General features: G+C 30.5%; 1 protein-coding gene across 2 annotated transcripts in view; it reads left to right on the top strand.

The window, feature by feature from the left end:
• LOC119606940 (putative uncharacterized protein DDB_G0277255) overlaps positions 1-20,256 on the top strand; it is a 141,883-nt gene that overhangs the window by 69,617 nt on the left and 52,010 nt on the right. For both annotated transcript variants that reach the window (XM_037960612.1, XM_037960613.1), the window contains one exon: positions 18,144-18,830. In XM_037960612.1, coding sequence (XP_037816540.1) covers positions 18,144-18,830 — 687 coding nt within the window. The remainder of the gene's footprint in view (positions 1-18,143; positions 18,831-20,256) is intronic.

Raw genomic sequence — 20,256 nt, forward strand, 5'->3', positions numbered from 1 at the left:
ATAAACAAACAAAAACAAGTAAGGCCAGAACACATAAAAGGGGACTTTTTGTTACTTTTTTATACCCTCCACCACCATCAGTGGTGATAGAGGGTATATATAAGTTTGTCATTCCGTTTGTAACACTGAGAAATATTCATCTGAGACCCTACAAAGTATATATATTCTTGGTCCTTATGAAATTCTGAGTCGATTTAGCTATGTCCGTCTGTCCGTCTGTCTGTCTGTCTGTCTGTATAAAACACGCTCACGTTAAAACGCAGCAAAGTAAATCAACCAAATTCACCGAAAATATTCACTATTATTCTAAGCAGTTTGGTATTGAAAATAAGCAAAATCGGTTTACACCGGGAAAAGTTATGAATCAAAATTTAAAATAACCTCGAAAAAAAATAAGCATTTTGATGTAATTTTCTCGAAAACTATGCAAGGTACTTCCATGAAAATCACCACACATTCGTTTCTGTGTAAGATCTTCTTTCTTGCTGAAAATTGTAAGAATCGGTCCACAATTTCGTATACCTCCCATACAAAAGTACATATTCCCGGAAAATGAGTTTTTTGTTAATAACTTCCGTCACAATGTCGATATCTTCACAAAATTTTACAAATTAAAATCTTATGTCAACAGAATTGATCCACAGAAAAACTTTTTTGGATCGGTCCATAATTGGACATAGCTCCCATACAAGGTCGCCTCCCGAAAATCACTTAAACGCACAAATTTCATTACTATATTAAGATATCCATATAAAATGTGGTACAAGTATTGCTCTCACATACAGAAATATTGTTATGAATGTTTTTTTCCGATCGGTCCATAATTGGTCATAGCTCCCATACATGGTCCCCTCCCGAAAATGACTTAAACGCGCATAACTCATTACTAAATTAAGATATCCATATAAAATTTGGTACAAGTATTGCTCTTATATACAGAAATATTACTATGAAATTTTTTTCCGATCGCTCCATAATTGGTCATAGCTCCCATACAAGGTCCCCTCCCGAAAATCACTTAAAACCACATAACTTATTAATAAATGAAGATATACATATAAAATTTGGTACAAGTATTGCTCTTATATACAGAAATTTTACTAAGAAAGTTTTTTGGATCGGTCCATAATTGGTCATAGCTCCAATACAAGGTCCCCTCCCGAAAATCACTTAAAACCACATAACTCATTACTAAATTAAGATATCCATATAAAATTTGGTACAAGTATTGCTCGTATATACAGAAATATTACTAAGAAAGTTTTTTTTTGGATCGGTCCATGATTGGTCATAGCTCCCATACAAGATCCCCTCCCGAAATCACTTAAACGCACATAACTCATTACCAAATATTGATATCCATACATTTAGCAAAAATATTGCTCCTATATATATAAATTAAACTATAAAATTGTTTTACGATCTGTCCATATTTGGTCATAGCTCTCCAGAAAATCACTTAAATGAAAATGAAAATTACTATTCATTACCAAATAATGATATAGATACAGAATTTTGAAATTTTGTCTTTATATACATAATTGGTCATAGCTCACATACAAGGTCCTTTTACGAAAATCTCTTAAACGCACATTACTCATTACCAAATAAAGCTATTGATACAAAATTTGGCACAAATATTAATTTTGTATACAAAAATTCTATTTCAAGAATTTTCACGATCGGTTCATAACACGGGTGCGGTCGGTCCCCCATACAAGGTTCCCTTTAGAAAATCACATAAACATACATTACTTATTACTAAATTACGATATAGATACAAAATTTGACTAAAATATAGCTTTTATGTACATAAATTTAGCTTAAAGAATATTTTACGATCGGTCTATAATTGGTCATATCTCCCATACTAGGTCCTGCCCCTAAAAGCGCTTTAACCGTGCTTAACTAGTTATCATTAGCATTATCAATTTGTGTAGAACAAAATTATATATATATGTATTTGGAAAATCCTTAAATCTTTCACACACTCATACATGCAAATTACTAAATATCGCTAAGCGCTATAAAAATACATATAAAGAAAATGGCGTTTGTAATGTTCAATAAATCTCGGAATTGTAATAGATTTAAGCTGTTTAAATCTTGGGATTTTTTCTATTTAAGACATGAGAAAACTTATTTCTACAAATATTTGATCAATTAGAAAAGTATTAATATAAAAGTAGCTGGTGGAGGGTATTTAAGATTCGGCTCAGCCGAATATAGCACTCTAACTTGTTTTTACTTAAATTTATTTAACTATCTAATTTTTAGATAACTTGACAAAAGTTTTGTTAGATTTATGTATGTATAAGTATGTGGAACTAATTTTGATTAGGTCCAGAAAAATGTTTATTAAGTGATTTTCGGATGTGGACCTTGTACGGCTGCTATGACTAATTATGGGCCGATCTTGCCGATGCCAAAAAATTTAGAAAATTGATTTGTATATTTACGTCAAGTTTTACTCCGACGTCAATATTCATTTAAGTGATTTTAGAAACGATTTTGATGAGCTTATATCGAAGCTATGATCAGGCCAGTTCGAAAAAATTTCAGCAGAATGATTTATCTATACACAAAAAATACTCATGTCCAATTTTATCCGGATATATTTAACTACCAAATTTTTAAATAATTATTTTCAGATGTGAACCTTATATGGGAGCTAAGACCGATCTAGAAAAAATTCCGTATAATGATTTATTTTTACATAATACACATATATTTCGAATTTTATACCTTTGATTGTCAATATATATGGGAGTTGTAACCAATTATCTTTATTTATATGCACACAAAGCAAATTCAAGTCGAAGTTTACTCCAATAGCTTTGTTAATTAATGAAATATGTGCGTTTATGAGATTTTTGGAAGACGATTTTGTATGGGTGCTATGACCAATTTCGGGTCTATTCAGAAAAACTTACGTAGAGTGATTAATACGTACACAAAACATGTTTGTAACAAAACATATTCAATAGTATTATTTATCAATAAAATATGTGCGTTTTCGTGGTTTGAGAATGACTTTAGAAGTAGTGAATTTGGAATCAAATAAAAAAGACATCCCTCCTATGACAAGCATGTGTTAAAATCATCACTTCTTCAGGACTTTTTCAGTACTTCCATAGAGTAAATTCTACTTCTTTTTCGCTTCTTTGGAAGTTCTTTTTTTAATGGGACGTTTCATTAAAACCAAAACCTTTGTAAAATTTTCTGAAGTTTGGTCAATAATTGACCAAATAACCCCTTTTACAGATAATAAATAAATCATTAAAAAATTATTTATGATAAAAAATAGTACTAACAACCTGACGTCCACAATTCGGTAATAATTTAGAAACACTAATTAATAATTCGTCGTATCTCAATAATTGTTTGTATCGATGAAATTTAAGACAAAGGTTGTTGGTTTATAAATTTTGTCACAGAAAAATGTTCATCATTGTCTCAAGAAAACATATACATACATATGTAAATACAATGTAAATATTGGTTCTTGGTCCTCATGATATCCTAAATCAATTTATCTATGTCCGTCTGTCTGTCTTTCCTTCCGTCCTTCTACGTATAAAAATAAAGAAATATAAATTATAGATATTTACTGTTGCCCTACACAGTTTGGCATTTTAAAGCAATACTTGGTAAATAGTTGTGAGTTAACATTTTAAAAATACCCCGAAAAAATTAACCTTTTTTAACAATTTCGTAGAATTTTTACAGAAACTATTGTAAATAATTCTACGAAATTTATAAAATGTTTGTTTTCTCATGAAAAGTGGACGATTATTGAAAAGGAATATCTTTTGTTTTCCATACGAATATATTAGTTCCCAAAAAATTTATGTTTTGTTAAAAACTTCGTTTAGAATATTGGTATGTTTACAAGATTTCACAAATGTAAGTATTTTATTAATGGAATAGATTATACGTATGTATATGTATGATCATTTTTTTCGCATTTGCACACCGAAAATAAGAGATTTTTTAAAAAATAAATAAAACTGAATGGAAGTCTTTAGAAAGGAGAATATTTTTTTATTAATCCATTAAATACATCCTCATTACGGAAACCAAATTTGATTAAATAGTTTATGATGGTGCTTATAGTTGAAGGGTAGTTAAGATTAGAAATAGCCGAACTGGAACTTGTTTTTCATTTAAACAGATTTGGTATGACACAGGGTGTATGAAAGGACATTAGTGTATCATCAAAAAAAATTCTCAAATACAAAAATTTTTGAGGCTTGACGATATAAGTTTTATCAAACCAAAGAAAAAAAAAACAAACCAAACCATAGAAATAATTAATTTCGGTTTGACTGGCTGCCTGTTTATCATCATCCAAACAATAACAATACAAGCAACATCAATAGCAATAATAATAAAAGCAAAAACAGAACATTTTGTACTTCTAACACCAGCACAGCACAAATGCACTCGACACCCACTTCCACAGCTAAATTGTTATGTGGCAAATCTAATAAATAAAAAAAAAATTGGGTTAAATATGATTGTGTGTACAACCTTAAATAATGGTGGCATTTTGAAGGTCACGCCATTAATTATTTGCCGCACGACATATTTAGTATTAGAACACAACATAGCACTTTGGTGCCTAAAATGTATTATATGTATGTATGTATATTAGGATGACTACATTACAAGCAGAAATTGTTGAATGTTTTCAATTTCGATTTTATTTATGCGACATCAGAAATATTTTCAAAACCGGAAAAAATTGTATAATTATCTATATGAATTGATTTCTGGTTGTTGTGAACACAATCTCTCTTTTCAGTAGTTTGGGTCTAACTGTGAACCATACTAATATCCATATATGAAAAAATGTACAGAGTTTCGACAATTTTCTGCTTACGTTGACATTATTAAGGAAATATTTCGCAGAAATAGCAACAATTGCCTTGAAAGCAAGTTATTCCATACTTTACCATACTTTATTACACTCGTATGGGTAAAAATTTATGTATTGAATAGCTGGAAGCTATATATGTAAAATAAAAACATAAAATAATTGGAGGTTTAGTCACACCCCTAAAGCGAACTTGAGTTGAAGGGCTTATAACATTGCCGTTCAAATAATATTATTTGTAACAAATAAGCAAGTACGTACCATGAAAATAATCCGTGCTTTACTACTTTTTTCGTCATATTTACGAAAATATCGTGCATAATATGAAATGATATTTATCAAACCCATTATTCTCTTTTTATGGAGATTACGATCAAATGGGGCCTGATCTTTATTTTGGCTTATATGATGAGGGCTAGATTAGATTAGTTTAGATTAGAGAGATCCTTAAGCACTAAGAATCTATTTTGCATCCTTAGTGCAGCTCATGGGTTCACCATAACAGGTTTAATTCATGTATAAAAGTAACGGGTTTGATTGATCAGAGGTTGAACGTATCCTTCGGGGCTACTGATTCCTTACCTAAGATTCTTCCTCGACGAGTCCTTAGCGTTGGACAATTGCACAATATGTGTTCAGAGGTTTCATACTTCTTGGGATGAATTGATGATATTTGAGACCACAGTGTTCCGTGAGTAGTCCCATTAGTATTCTAAGATCACTTTTTTTAAGCGAAAGCAACTTTTGGATTTTCTCCTTGATAACGTAATTAAGCGCTTTGTTAATTCCTGTTGTAGCTTCCCAGTGGCGAGTAAATTCCGATTCCACACACTATGCTCATCTTTGTATAATGTATTCTTGTGGTATATCAAAGAATGTTTCATAATGGTTCAAATGGTCGATAAGTGAGCGATAAGCGCCAGATCCCAGAATGACCTTAATGGAATGACCGGGTATCTAACATAATGTTAATTTGTTTTATTACAACACCCGACCTAACTTCATACGAGAGTAAGGTCTTGAGCGCTACTTGGCTGTCTGACATTATGTAAATTCTTAGACCCTTTATCCTTCTTCTCACGCACTCCCTAGCATAGATGAAGATGGCGTAGATTTCTGCTTGGAAGATTGAGAGATATTTTTCCATGGAGATTGTCTTCTGGAAGTTAGGACCACCAATAACCAGTATCACCATCTCTGTATGTGGACACGTCAGTAAACCAAACTTGATCAGCACTTTGCTGCCACCATCATGAACGCGGATATATGGGTCGTTGATAAATAATTTGAATATACTTATATGCGCTTCCAAGTCACCTTTTTTAGACTGACGATTTCCAGGCCTTCATTTCGTCTTTAATAAGAATATTCAAAGGTGGTATGTGAAGAATAGCCCCAATGGCATATGTAGGCCATGTTCTCATTACCCCCGTTGTAGGGACGATGCTAAAGTTTATCCAGAGAAGCCCGAGTAGGAGGCTACTCCATTCTTTCCACAAAACTAAAGCAGTATAAGTGAGAATGGGTTATATTATGATATTTTTATTATTAACTAGCTATACCCAGTGTGCTTCGCTACCCTCATCGTAATGGAATAAAATAAATATCATTATTGTAAATGTATATATATCTGCAATATCAAAAATTCCCCTTTTAGAGAACTCTTTAAGTTTGATTTTATGATTCTAGTCTCAATATTACAGAAAATTAAAAAAAAACAGTTGAAGAACGAAAAAGTACCAGACAGTGCCTTTTTATATATTTTCATTAAATCAGGATGACGCATGTTTAATTTTCAACCAGAAACCAAAAAATCGCATAAAGATTTTTATACAATCAGGAAGCTACATGTCCAATTTTATGTTTTTAGGTTCAATATTATAGAAAATTCGAAAAGTATTAGTAAAAGAACAAAAAAGTACCAGAGTATCCTTTTTCAATTTTCTTTCAATTGGGATACTGCGTGTTTAATTTTATGTTTATATATTCAATATTTTAGAAAGCTATTTTATTTAATTTCATGTTCCTAAGTTCAATTTTATAGAAAATTCAAAAAGTACCAGAAAATATTACAGTTTAAATTTTCATTCACTCAAGTCCCTGATTGCTTTTATAGATTCTAATTAACTCCGGGCTCCACATGCTTAATTTCATGTTTCTAGGATCAATATTATAAAAAACACAAAAAGTACCTTTTGAAGAACGAAAAAATACCAAAAAGTGCCCTTTTATAGGTTCTCACTTAATCCAGGCTCTAAATGCTTAATTTCATGTTTCTAGGTTCAATATTATAGAAAATTCAAAATGTACCTTTTAAAGAACGAAAAAGTACCAAAAAGGCCCCTTTTATAGGTCCTCACTTAATCCGGGCTCTACATGCTTAATTTCACGTTTCTAGGTTCAATATTATACAAAAATCCAAAAAGTACCTTTTGAAGAACGAAAAAGTACCAAAAAGTGCCCTTTTATAGATTCTCATTTACTCCGGGCTTTACATGCTTAATTTCATTTTTCTATGTTAAATTTTATAAAAAACTCAAAAAGTACCTTTTGTAGAACGAAAAAGTACCAAAAAGTCCGCTTTTATAGATTCTCATTTACTACGGGCTCTACATGCTTAATTTCATGTTTCTATATAATATTATAAAAAATTCAAAAAGTACCTTTTGATAAACGAAAAGTCCCCTTTTATAGATTCTCATTTACTCCGGGCTCTACATGCTTAATTTCACGTTTCTAGGTTCCATATTATACAAAAATCCAAAAAGTACCTTTTGAAGAACGAAAAAGTACCAAAAGTCCCCTTTTATAGGTTCTCACTTAATCCATCCTCTACATACTTAATTTTATGTTTCTAGGTTCAATATTATAGGAAATTCAAAAAGTACCTTTTGAAGAACGAAAAAGTACCAAAAAGTGCCCTTTTATAGATTCTCATTTACTCCGGGCTCTACATGCTTAATTTCATTTTTCTATGTTAAATTTTATAAAAAACTCAAAAAGTACCAGTCGATGGACGAAAAAGTACCAAAAAGTCCCCTATTATAGATTCTCTGTCTGTCTGTCTGCCTAAAACACGCTCACGTTAAAACGAAGCAAAGGAAGTAAACCAAATTCACCGAAAATATTCACTGTTATCCTAAGCAGTTTGGTATTGAAAATGAGCAAAATCCGTTCACACCGGGAAAAGTTATGAATCAAAATTTAAAACAACCTCGAAAAAAATAAGCATTTTTTACACATTCTGATGTAATTTTCTCGAAAACTATGCAAGATAATTTCATGAAAGTCAGCAAACATTCGTTTCTGCACAAGATCTTAACTTCTGCTGAAAATTGCCAGAATCGGTCTACAATTTCATATACCTCCCATACAAAAGTACATATTCCCGGAAAATGGGTTTTTTGTTAATAACTTCCGTCACAATATCGATATCTTCACAAAATTTTACAGATTAAAATCTTATGTCAATAGAATTCATTCAGAGCAAAAATTTTCTGGATCGGTCCATAATTGGACATAGCTCCCATACAAGGTCCCCTCCCGAAAATCACTTAAACGCGCATAACTCATTACTAAATTAAGATATCCATATAAAATTTGGAATAAATATTTCTCATATGCACAGAAATATTATTCTTAAATTATTTTTCGATCGGTCCATAATTGGTCATAGCTCCCATACAAGGTCCCCTCCCGAAAATCACTTAAAACCACATAACTCATTAGTAAATGAAGATATCCATATAAAATTTGGTGCAAGTATTGCTCTTATATACAGAAATATTACTGTGAAAGTTTTTTTGGATCGGTCCAAAATTGGTCATAGCTCCCATACAAGGTCCCCTCCCGAAAATCACTTAAAACCACATAATTCATTAGTAAATGAAGATATCCATATTAAATTTGGTGCAAGTATTGCTCTTATATACAGAAATATTACTATGAAAGTTTTTTTGGATCGGTCCATAATTGGTCATAGCTCCCATACAAGGTCCCCTCCCGAAATTCACTTAAAACCACATAACTCATTAGTAAATGAAGATATCCATATAAAATTTGGTGCAAGTATTGCTCTTATATACAGAAATATTACTATGAAAGTTTTTTCTGATCGGTCCATAATTGGTCATAACTCCCATACAAGGTCCCCTCCCGAAAATCACTTAAACGTGAATAACTCATTACTAAAGTAAGATATCCATATAAAAGTTTGTACAAGTATTGCTTATATGCACAGAAATATTACTGAGAAATTTTTTTCCGATCGGTCCATAATTGGTCATGGCTCCCATACAAGGTCCCCTCCCGAAAATCACTTAAACGCACATAACTCATTACTAAATTAAGATATCCATATAAAGTTTGTCACAAGTATTGCTCATACATATATAAAGAAATATTACTTTGAAAGTTTTCTCCGATCGGTCCATAATTGGTCATAGCTCCCATACAAGGTCCCCTCCCGAAAATCACTTAAACGCACATAACTCATTACAAAATTAAGATATCAATATAAAATTTGGTACAAGTATTGCTCATATGCACAAAAATATTACTGTGAAAAGTTTTTCCGATCGTCCATAATTGTCCCCTCCCGAAAATCACTTAAAACCACATAACTCATTAGTAAATGAAGATATCCATATAAAATTTGGTGCAAGTATTGCTCTTATATACAGAAATATTACTATGAAAGTTTTTTCCGATCGGTCCATAATTGGTCACAACTCCCATACAAGGTCCCCTCCCGAAAATCACTTAAACGTGAATAACTCATTACTAAAGTAAGATATCCATATAAAAGTTTGTACAAGTATTGCTTATATGCACAAAAATTTTACCGAGACATTTTTTTCCGATCGGTCCATAATTGGTCATGGCTCCCATACAAGGTCCCCTCCCGAAAATCACTTAAAACCACATAACTGATAAGTTAATGAAGATATCCATATAAAATTTGGTACTAAGTATTGCTTATATGCACAGAAATATTACTGTGAAAATGTTTTCCTATCGGTCCATAATTGATCATAGCTCCCAACAAGGTCCCTTTCAAAAAAACACTTAAAGGCACATAGCTTATTGCCTAATAGTGATGCCCATAAAATATTTGGCATAAATACTATTTTTGTACACATAAATGTTATTTCAACATTATTTCACGATCGGTCCATCCTTGGTCATAGCTCTCACACAAGGTTTCCTCCCGAAAATCACTTAAACGCACATAATTCATTACCAAATATTGGTATCCATACATTTAGCAAAAATATTGATCTTATATACATAAATTATACTATAAAATTGTTTTACGATCGGTCCATATTTGGTCATAGCTCTCATACTAGGTCCCCTCCAGAAAATCACTTAAATGCACAATATTCATTACCAAAAATGATATAGATACAGAATTTTGAAATTTTCTTTATATACATAATTGGTCATAGCTCCCATACAAGGTCCTTTTACGAAAATCTCTTAAAAGCACATTACTCATTACCAAATAAAGCTATTGATACAAAATTTGGCACAAATATTAGTTTTGTATACAAAAATTCTATTTCAAGATTTTTTCACGATTGGTTCATAACATGGGTGCGGTCGGTCCCGTACAAGTTTTCCTTCAGAAAATCACATAAACACTCATAACTTATTAAAAATTACGATATAGATACAAAATTTGACTGAAATATAGCTTTTATGTACAGAAATTTTGCTTAAAGATTTTTTTACGATCGGTCTATAAAACTTATTTCTATATATATTTGATCAACTAGAAAAGTATTAATATAAAAGTAGCTGGTGGAGGGTATTTAAGATTCGGCTCAGCCGAATATAGCACTCTAACTTGTTCTAGGTTAAATTTTATAGAAAACTCAAAAAGTACCAGTCGAAGGACGAAAAAGTACCAAAAAGTCCCCTTTTATAGATTCTCATTTACTAAGGGCTCTACATGCTTAATTTCATGTTTCTAGGTTAAATTTTATAGAAAACTCAAAAAGTACCAGTCGAAGGACGAAAAAGTACCAAATAGTCCCCTTTTATAGATTCTCATTTACTAAGGCCTCCGCATGCTTAAGTTCATGTTTCTAGGTTAAATTTTATAGAAAACTCAAAAAGTACCAGTCGAAGGACGAAAAAGTACCAAAAAGTCCCCTTTTATAGATTCTCATTTACTCCGGTCTCTACATGTTTAATTTCATGTTTCTAGGTTCAATATTATAGAAAATTCAAAAAGTACCAAAAAGTCCCATTTTATAGATTCTCATTTACTCCGAGCTCTACATGCTTAATTTCATGTTTCTAGGTTTAATTTTAAAGAAAACTCAAAAAAGTACCTGTGTAGAACGAAAAAGTAGCGAAAAGTCCCTTTATTATTAATTTCATGTTTCTATTTCAATATCATAGAAAACTCAAAAAGGACCAGTTGGAGAATGAAAAGTACCAAAAAATATCACTTGGTACCGGGGTTCCAAATAACACCCCATTAGGATATTTAGTGTTTCTAAATTTAAAAATTTTATCTAAATTGGATCATTGTGGTTGAATAAAATCAAATTTCCCGTTTTTACCCCTTTTGGTACTTTTTTCCTCCCCATTAACGAAATAAAAATTCTATTCCAAAAAGTTGCAACATCGTAGTGGGAGCCCGTTATTATGTATTCATATGTATAAGTTAATAAACCAAAAACAATGTTTTATGAAAAAAGTACTAAAAATAGGTACAATTTTAACCCCTTAAACGTCCGAATATCCAAAAAGTACTAAATTCATATTTTTATTTTTTCGTTAAGTTATGAAGGAGTCAAAAATATTTTTTGAATGTGCACTGGTTTAAAAGATACATGGGGTGCGAAAAAAGTACCTAAATACAGTTTTTACCCGTTTATTCCCTAAAGGGGCCGAATTTTAAAAAAGTACCAGACACCTGTCCGTTTATTTTTTAAATGAACGGCGATAAGCTTTAAACTGTTTTTGTATCTTTTCTAGTTTAGGAGATATAAGGTTACCGAATTTACCCGTTTTTTACCCTTTTTTACCCCCTAAATATTCGAATTTCCAAAAATCCCGTCTTAGTGGATCTATTTGGCGGGAGACCAACCTCCTGTCCAAATTTCAGCTTTTTAGCTTCAACCGTTTAGGCTGTGCGATGATGAATCAGTCAGTGAATCAGTCAGTGAATCAGTCAGTCAGTCAGTCAGTCAGTCAGTAACGTTAGAATTTTATATATATAGATATTATGATATTAAATGAGATAATTTACTACCAAATAGCCTTTAAAAGCCATATAAGGCTCTATTGATCGTACTGGATATATGTGAGTTTCAATTTAGCGTTTTGTCGATAATGATCCCTAAGTATTTGACTTCCTCAGAGAACTTAATAATAGACCGGTTTAGAGTCGTCTCAATAAAACTCAGAGATCTACGTCTTGTAAATAGTATAAGGATAGTTTTTGAAGAGTTAATTTTTAGCCCACTTTCCTCACACCATTTGGCTGTAATATTAACTAATCTACTAACTTCTGGCCAATCTGTTGAGTAACTTTGCCAAAGTCTATAAACTAGTGGACTAGTCTATTGACTAATTTAATTGAAAAATCTACCAAATATTTTTCTTTTAAATCTTGATTCTTCTAGATACTAGTTTAAAATCAATCCTTGCCATGACTTACTTACATTTATTTTAAAGATAATATTTTTAAATCTTTCAAAAATAATACAAAGAAAGAACATTTCTTCTGCTATTTATTTACACTCCAAAAATTGCTATGAGAAAAAACTACATATTTTTCACATAGAAAAAAATTGTACTTTCAATTAAACTAATTTGAACCGAACCACTCTCTATTTACAATAAAAAAAATAAATCCTGTACATCTCTGATACCATTGAAAACAAGTGAAAATTTCTATGGCACATTTTTTTCATATTTTCCCCAACACTAAATTGGAAATATCGTTCGCACACATACATGCAAGTGAAATATATACTATTTTGCATGTTATTTGTACAAATGTGCATATAAAAATATTTTTGTTGCTTGTTTTTAGAAATAGAACATTCATATTTTATTGAAGGATTGAGGCTAAATCCAAGAAAAAAGAACTACATATTTTCTTTACTGCTCCATATAAAACAAAATATTTTTTATTTGTAAAGCTACTTGTTTGGAAAATATTTATGTTTAGAGCAGGACTTAGATACATATATGTATTTACTTAATAACTTTCTTTCAAATATTGCCATAAAAATATAATGTTAGGAAAATCTAAATTTTTCTTTACTTTAAAATATTGAAGTTAAAAATGATGTGAATTTAATGGAAATTTCGAAGAAATTTTTGGAATAGAGCCTGCAATGTCGGCTTAGTTTAATTATCACCATTTTCAAGCCAATAATACACCATACGTGTGATATTGTCTATTATTTAGAGATCCTCAAAAAATTTGTTCGAATTTCACGCATGTACTAGGGAGGATATTATGGGTTTGTGTTCATGTTTATAACACTTACATTAAATTATTTGTTTTCCATTTATAACCATATTACAACACTCCTACACGCAGAGAAAAAACATGGTTCAAAATGGTTACTGCAACTATCCCATGTTTACTGTAACAATATATTGTTTTCAAAAACATATAATTGTTATTTTAATTAGATTTTAACAATATTTTAGTTACTGTAAACATTTTCATGTTCCAGGCAATTATAAATTTGAGTATAATTCACTGAATCATAATTATTTTTACAACAACTAAATACTGATAACAAGCAAAACATATTCTGTTATTAACAACCATTTAAACTTGCAAATAACCACAATATGTTATGTTATATAACCATTGTATGTTATGTTGTTATAAATAATCATTATATGTTATGTTGTTATACATATGTCTGCTGATACATCAACAAATTAATACAACAACAAAACAACTTTTGCTCACACAGATTACTTTTTCGTGTGTTTTTTTTACGCGACAATAAAATGAGTTGATATAATTCTCATTTGGTTTATGGCATTAAATGTATAAGTATTTCAGTTTGCAAAGAATAATGTTTTTGTGAATCAAATTGAAATTTGCAAAGTGTGTTAAGTATTGTAAGTATGTTATCTTTATTCATGTATATTTTTTTTCTACTTTTTTTAGAAACTGTAATTTTACTGATTCAGTAAAATTTATTTTGATTTCTATACATATTTCTAAATTTTGAACACATTGGATCATAATATGATCATGTATAACAATATTATTATGATAAATAGAAAAATATTATGATGAAATATTTTAACGGTATTTAATCATAATATGATATTTTAAATTTGTTACAATAACGATATTATGTTAAGACTACAATCATAATTTTAACCATAATATGTTGCTCTTAGAACATGGTTACCACAACCATGTTTTTTCTCTGCGTGTATATATATGTATCCATAGAACAAAAAAAAAAGAAATACAATTAAGAATTTATCATTTACAACATATGGACGTGTATAAAAACAAATAATAATTACAATAATATCGCAAATGTTCAATATTAATTACAAAAATACATATGTTGACAATTAATTCCAACTTAATTACACAAATGACTGTGTATAGAATAATTGGAAAAATCTGCTGCGGTCAAATCAAGAAAATATGTAATAAAATTTGACTTTATTTTTATGAAAAAAAAAAAAAATAAATAAATAAACTCAATGAATTTTGAGCCAAAAATAAAAAATTTAATCCCACAACAAATTATTTCGCGAAAAAATTGTGAAATTCTTAGAAAGTTCGTACACTTTCATTAATCAATCAACTGAAACTTATAAAAGAAAATTTAATATATATGTGTACATTAGACCGACTCACTCTGTATGGAACGCAAAATCGTGTTATTGTTACCCCTCCCAAAATTTAAGGTTTAGTTTTATAATGATTAGTTAGTTAGTTAGTTAGTTAGTTAGTTAGTTAGTTAGTTAGTTAGTTAGTTAGTTAGTTAGTTAGTTAGTTAGTTAGTTAGTTAGTAGTTAGTTAGTAGTTAGTAGTTAGTTAGTTAGTTAGTTAGTTAGTTAGGTAGTTAGTAGTTAGTTAGTTAGTTAGTTAGGTTAGTTAGTTAGTTAGTTAGTTAGTTAGTTAGTTAGTTAGTTAGTTAGTTAGTTAGTTAGTTAGTTAGTTAGTTAGTTAGTTAGTTAGTAGTTAGTTAGTAGTAGTTAGTTAGTTAGTTAGTTAGTTAGTTAGTTAGTTAGTTAGTTAGTTAGTTAGTTAGTTAGTTAGTTAGTTAGTTAGTTAGTTAGTTAGTAGTAGTTAGTTAGTTAGTTAGTTAGTTAGTAGTTAGTTAGTTAGTTAGTTAGTTAGTTAGTTAGTTAGTAGTTAGTTAGTTAGTTAGTTAGTTAGTTAGTTAGTTAGTTAGTTAGTTAGTTAGTTAGTTAGTTAGTTAGTTAGTTAGTTAGTTAGTTAGTTAGTAGTTAGTAGTTAGTTAGTTAGTTAGTTAGTTAGTTAGTTAGTTAGTTAGTTAGTTAGTTAGTTAGTTAGTTAGTTAGTAGTTAGTTAGTTAGTTAGTTAGTTAGTTAGTTAGTTAGTTAGTTAGTTAGTTAGTTAGTTAGTTAGTTAGTTAGTTAGTTAGTTAGTTAGTTAGTTAGTTAGTTAGTTAGTTAGTTAGTTAGTTAGTTAGTTAGTTAGTTAGTTAGTTAGTTAGTTAGTTAGTTAGTTAGTTAGTTAGTTAGTTAGTTAGTAGTTAGTTAGTTAGTTAGTTAGTTAGTTAGTTAGTAGTTAGTTAGTAGTTAGTTAGTTAGTTAGTTAGTTAGTTAGTTAGTAGTTAGTAGTTAGTTAGTTAGTTAGTTAGTTAGTTAGTAGTTAGTTAGTTAGTTAGTTAGTTAGTTAGTTAGTTAGTTAGTTAGTTAGTTAGTTAGTTAGTTAGTTAGTTAGTTAGTTAGTTAGTTAGTTAGTTAGTTAGTTAGTTAGTTAGTAGTTAGTTAGTTAGTTAGTTAGTTAGTTAGTTAGTTAGTTAGTTAGTTAGTTAGTTAGTTAGTTAGTAGTTAGTTAGTTAGTTAGTTAGTTAGTTAGTTAGTTAGTTAGTTAGTTAGTTAGTTAGTTAGTTAGTTAGTTAGTTAGTTAGTTAGTTAGTTGGTTAGTTAGCAACATAAATCCCTCCGCCAATTTTTATGAGGTTCAGTCCATAATTTATAACCACCAATACAAGGTAAAGTTCTTAAAATAACTTTATAGCTCAAGTATATGGATGACATTCTACAGAAAATAGTTTCTTATAAATCAAAATTTTCGGAACATAGTGGACCCTATACTCTAATTCATATAGAAAATCAGCTTATTTAGATTGTTCCAAAAATTTTGGAATTAAAATAAAATTCGACAAAAATTACTTTTTGGAAAACATTGTTTACTATTACAAGTTCGGAGACACGGCCCCATAACTGAATCAAGCCCCCAGTTAAACTTCTAAGACGAAAATCCATATATAGGACCACCCTCTTCGATGGTGGGTACTGACGAATATAGCAATATTACTTGTTCTCTTTTACAATAACCTCTTTTGAAATATGTAATAGTTTTAAAAGCATGAGACCTACTGACAAATGGAATGACATAAATATCCATGTGGTGGTGTCTTTTAATAAATGTGATAATTCAAGCCTCTTATACATTTATGTATGGACTTTATTAATTGAATCATTTGATTTATGGTTAAATCACAAAGGCCAGCTTAACTCACACACACACATTCATGCACACAAACGCAATTACACGTACGCATACAAAGACTTATGTATGTATCTTTACCCTGCAGTTTTCGAACTAATAGGTCAATTAACACCGTACAGACAGCAACTTTACATAATTGTCTATAAGAAAGGATAATTGACAATGCAACGTATGTATTACTTATGGTGGGTTAAGAAATACATTAAAAAAAAAACTTTACAGAGAGTTATCTCTCTCCTTATTTATTGATACTAAAGCATCAATTTACTTTCTTTACTCCCATGATGTGATACTTTGATCCCTTGTAAAACTATGGGGTACTCATAACAATTTTAATTCGTAATTGTGTGCACCAGACCACTTATGAAAAACTCATACAAGCATACACGCATTTCTATCTACTAGTAAAAATAATTTTATTAAAACGTTTATGATGATGGCTATTAATAATGGAAAAAAACGTTGCATTGGCTGCGGTTAAAAGAGAAATATTGCCATGGACCAGCACATACATACATACATTTTGCAATATATATGTATTTGCTAAGAGACAACCGAAAAAAATACTGTAATACGATTAAATACAAATAGATATAAATATCAATTTTGTAGGCCGCTTGAAGGCTTTATGGGCTTTAACCAGCTTAAACCGCAAAAAAATTGCCAATGTTTATTAGTGGCTTCTTAACAAGTCATTGGTAGAGAAGTTACTTAAAAAGAGGTGAAAAAACATTTAAAATATACGGTCACATAATATTTCAAATCGATAAAACTGACTTATATCTGCAAGTATTTTTTTTGGGGAAATTAAAATTATACATTTGTATGAAGTTGAAATTAAAATTTAAAAGTTTAATTTCTAAAAACAACTGAAATTGAATATCACATTAAAGAAGTCTGCTGGCAATATTAAGTATTTATTCGTATTATTCTATAATTTAAGTTTTTCCTATTTGTCACCATTGTAGTCATATTAAATTTCTTCAGTTTCAATCGTTTATCATCAGCTAAAACGTGAGATTATTTTATTTTCTGTTGTATATACTTACGCGCTTAATATTTATGATTAATTTTAATTGGATTATAAATTTCTTGCAGGACTTGACAATATTTTTTTTTAAATATAAAAGCTTTTTAAAAATAATAAAAAATATTCCTTAATACCATAATCTTGCTTAATAATCAACTAAGCGTAAGGTAAAATACCAACAAAATACTCACGTCTCAATATAAAAAAAGGAATACTTACTTATCTTGATAACTAAATATAAGCGCTGGTTACCGACCAGAGAAGACCATTATCTATTGTTTTTATAAGCATTAATTGCTTAAACCCCCTTAACAGGGTGGCATTTAGGGTGCTTAAACATTATAAGGCATTAGAGAAAGAAGTCAAGTGCTGGTTATACCTGAAACTATTACTACTCCTAAGAATTTGCTGCTAGTATTTAATTTAAAATGTATGTATTTTTTAATTGGATTTCAATTTCTATTCTTGGTTTTTTCATACTTTACTTTCTTTTATTTTTCCCTGGACAGCTACAATAACAAAAACTGTAACAGTTGTGGCAGTGGCCTTACCACAGACACAGGCAGTAGTTGGATCTACAGCCGCATTAGTTGAAAGTTTACAATTCAATGCTTTCGATACAACACATAGTACATTTGCCTCATCGCCGTCGTCATCGTCGTCCTGGTCATCATCATATTTACCATCATCATCATCGTCTTTTGAAGGAGCTGGTGGTGCTATACAACAGAAATTTTCATCACCTTCTCTAACATCGTCTGTAGCATATCCCACATCAACAACAACAATGTCTGGTTATCACAATACTAAGACGTCCAGAATTATGAGCAACATCAACAGTATTAGCCCAACACAAACGTTAAACTTGATACACACAACATTTAGGACCAGGGGCAACAGTAGGAATAGTGGCAACACTAGTGGTGACAGCAGTGGCGTTAGTTTAAGTACCATGTTGTTGGGCAAACAACAAAATAGTTTAAGTTCTTATGCACCCACTACTAGTATCAGTAATGCTAGTGGATTGTCATTTAAAAATGTTAAGAAAAGCAAAAGCACCATCACAGTCAGCGATGCGAGCAGAAGTCAAGGTACCAGCAGTTTTCATAATAATGACCAACAGCAGCAACAGCAAGACCAGCAACAACATTTTCCACTTGACTTTACATTTTCAAAAAATCATTGGACAAATTCAGGTGAGTCTATGATGCAACAAAGTTGCTCTAAAAATATCATAAAATATAATTATTATGTCGCTATTAAAGCTAAGTAGAAACATTTGAATACATATCTAAAATGAGTGCGATGACGTGGTTGCTTGAAGAGTAGAGTACTTAAATAAATTATATAAAGAAATAATATGTCCTTAAAAAGTCTGGGCATTTTTAAAAGATTATTTTATATGAAGTTTGTATGAATACTAAGGTAACTTAATCAATTGTTTATGTAGTACCAAATAAAGGCGTTATTTTTTATACCCTACACCACTTTAGTGTGGAGGCTATATTGGTTTTGTGGTGATATTTGTAACACACAACAATATTCGTCGTACATACTATACCATAAAGTATATCAATCGGCTTAGAATCATTTTCTGAGTCGACTAATCTATGTCCGTCTGTCCGTCCGTCTGGCGTAACGTACAGGTAGCAATTTTCAATATAATTAGATGAAATTTGGTACACGTGCTTTTTCTGGACGAAGCCTATTGAAAATGGTTAATATCGGCCCATTATTTCACCTAGCCCCCATACAACAGAATCTCCCGAAAAGGGCCCTTGAGCTCATAATAATGTTAAATTTACCTGTATTTCGATAAAAAGTGGTACAAATAAGTTTTTTACAAGCCTTGACGACTTTGCCAAATTTCGAAAAGATCGGACCTCAGTTGACCCTAGTTCCCATACAAAGTCCCCTTCAGAAAATGACTTGAATGTCCAAAATTCATATTTAAACACTAATATCGAGATGAAATTCAGCACAAATAAATATTATTTAAATAGAAATCTAATCACAAAATTTTATCGGGATCGATCCATATTTGCCCCTAGCCCCTATATAAACCTTATAAACCGTAGGGTCAAATATAGACCGGTCCTCATAAATTTTCGAAAACGATCTTGGTTTAAACAAGTCATGTTTATATCGAATTTCATTGCTATACTCGTATTTTTAAGCCAGTAATGGGCATTAAATTAATTAAGTACTATTAAGGCCACATAAAATTTGATAGAGAGATTTTGTCTCATATAAAACTTACTTCTGTGAAATTTCACTTCTATACTCTTATTTTTAAGCCAGTAATGAGCGTTATGGACCTATTATGGACCGATCCACATACAATTTTGTGAAAAGATTTTGGCTCCTAAGATACTTACTTTTGTCAAATTTCTTCGCTATATACGTATTTTTACGCCAATTATGAGCGTTAAAGTCATTTTCTGAAGGGGACCTTATATGGAGGGTAGGATCAATTATGGACCGATCCACATAAAATTTGATGGAAAGTTATTGGCTCGCGTAAAACTTTTGTGTGTCGAATTTCGTATTTTTAAGCCAGTAATCAGCATTATAGTCATTTTCTAAAGTGGACCTTATATAGGGGGTAGGGCCAATTGTAGT

This window comes from Lucilia sericata, unplaced genomic scaffold (assembly GCF_015586225.1).
Source record: "Lucilia sericata isolate MDLA Ls3-8-SP2 unplaced genomic scaffold, ASM1558622v1 Contig000639F_arrow, whole genome shotgun sequence".
Classification (NCBI taxonomy): domain Eukaryota; kingdom Metazoa; phylum Arthropoda; class Insecta; order Diptera; family Calliphoridae; genus Lucilia; species Lucilia sericata.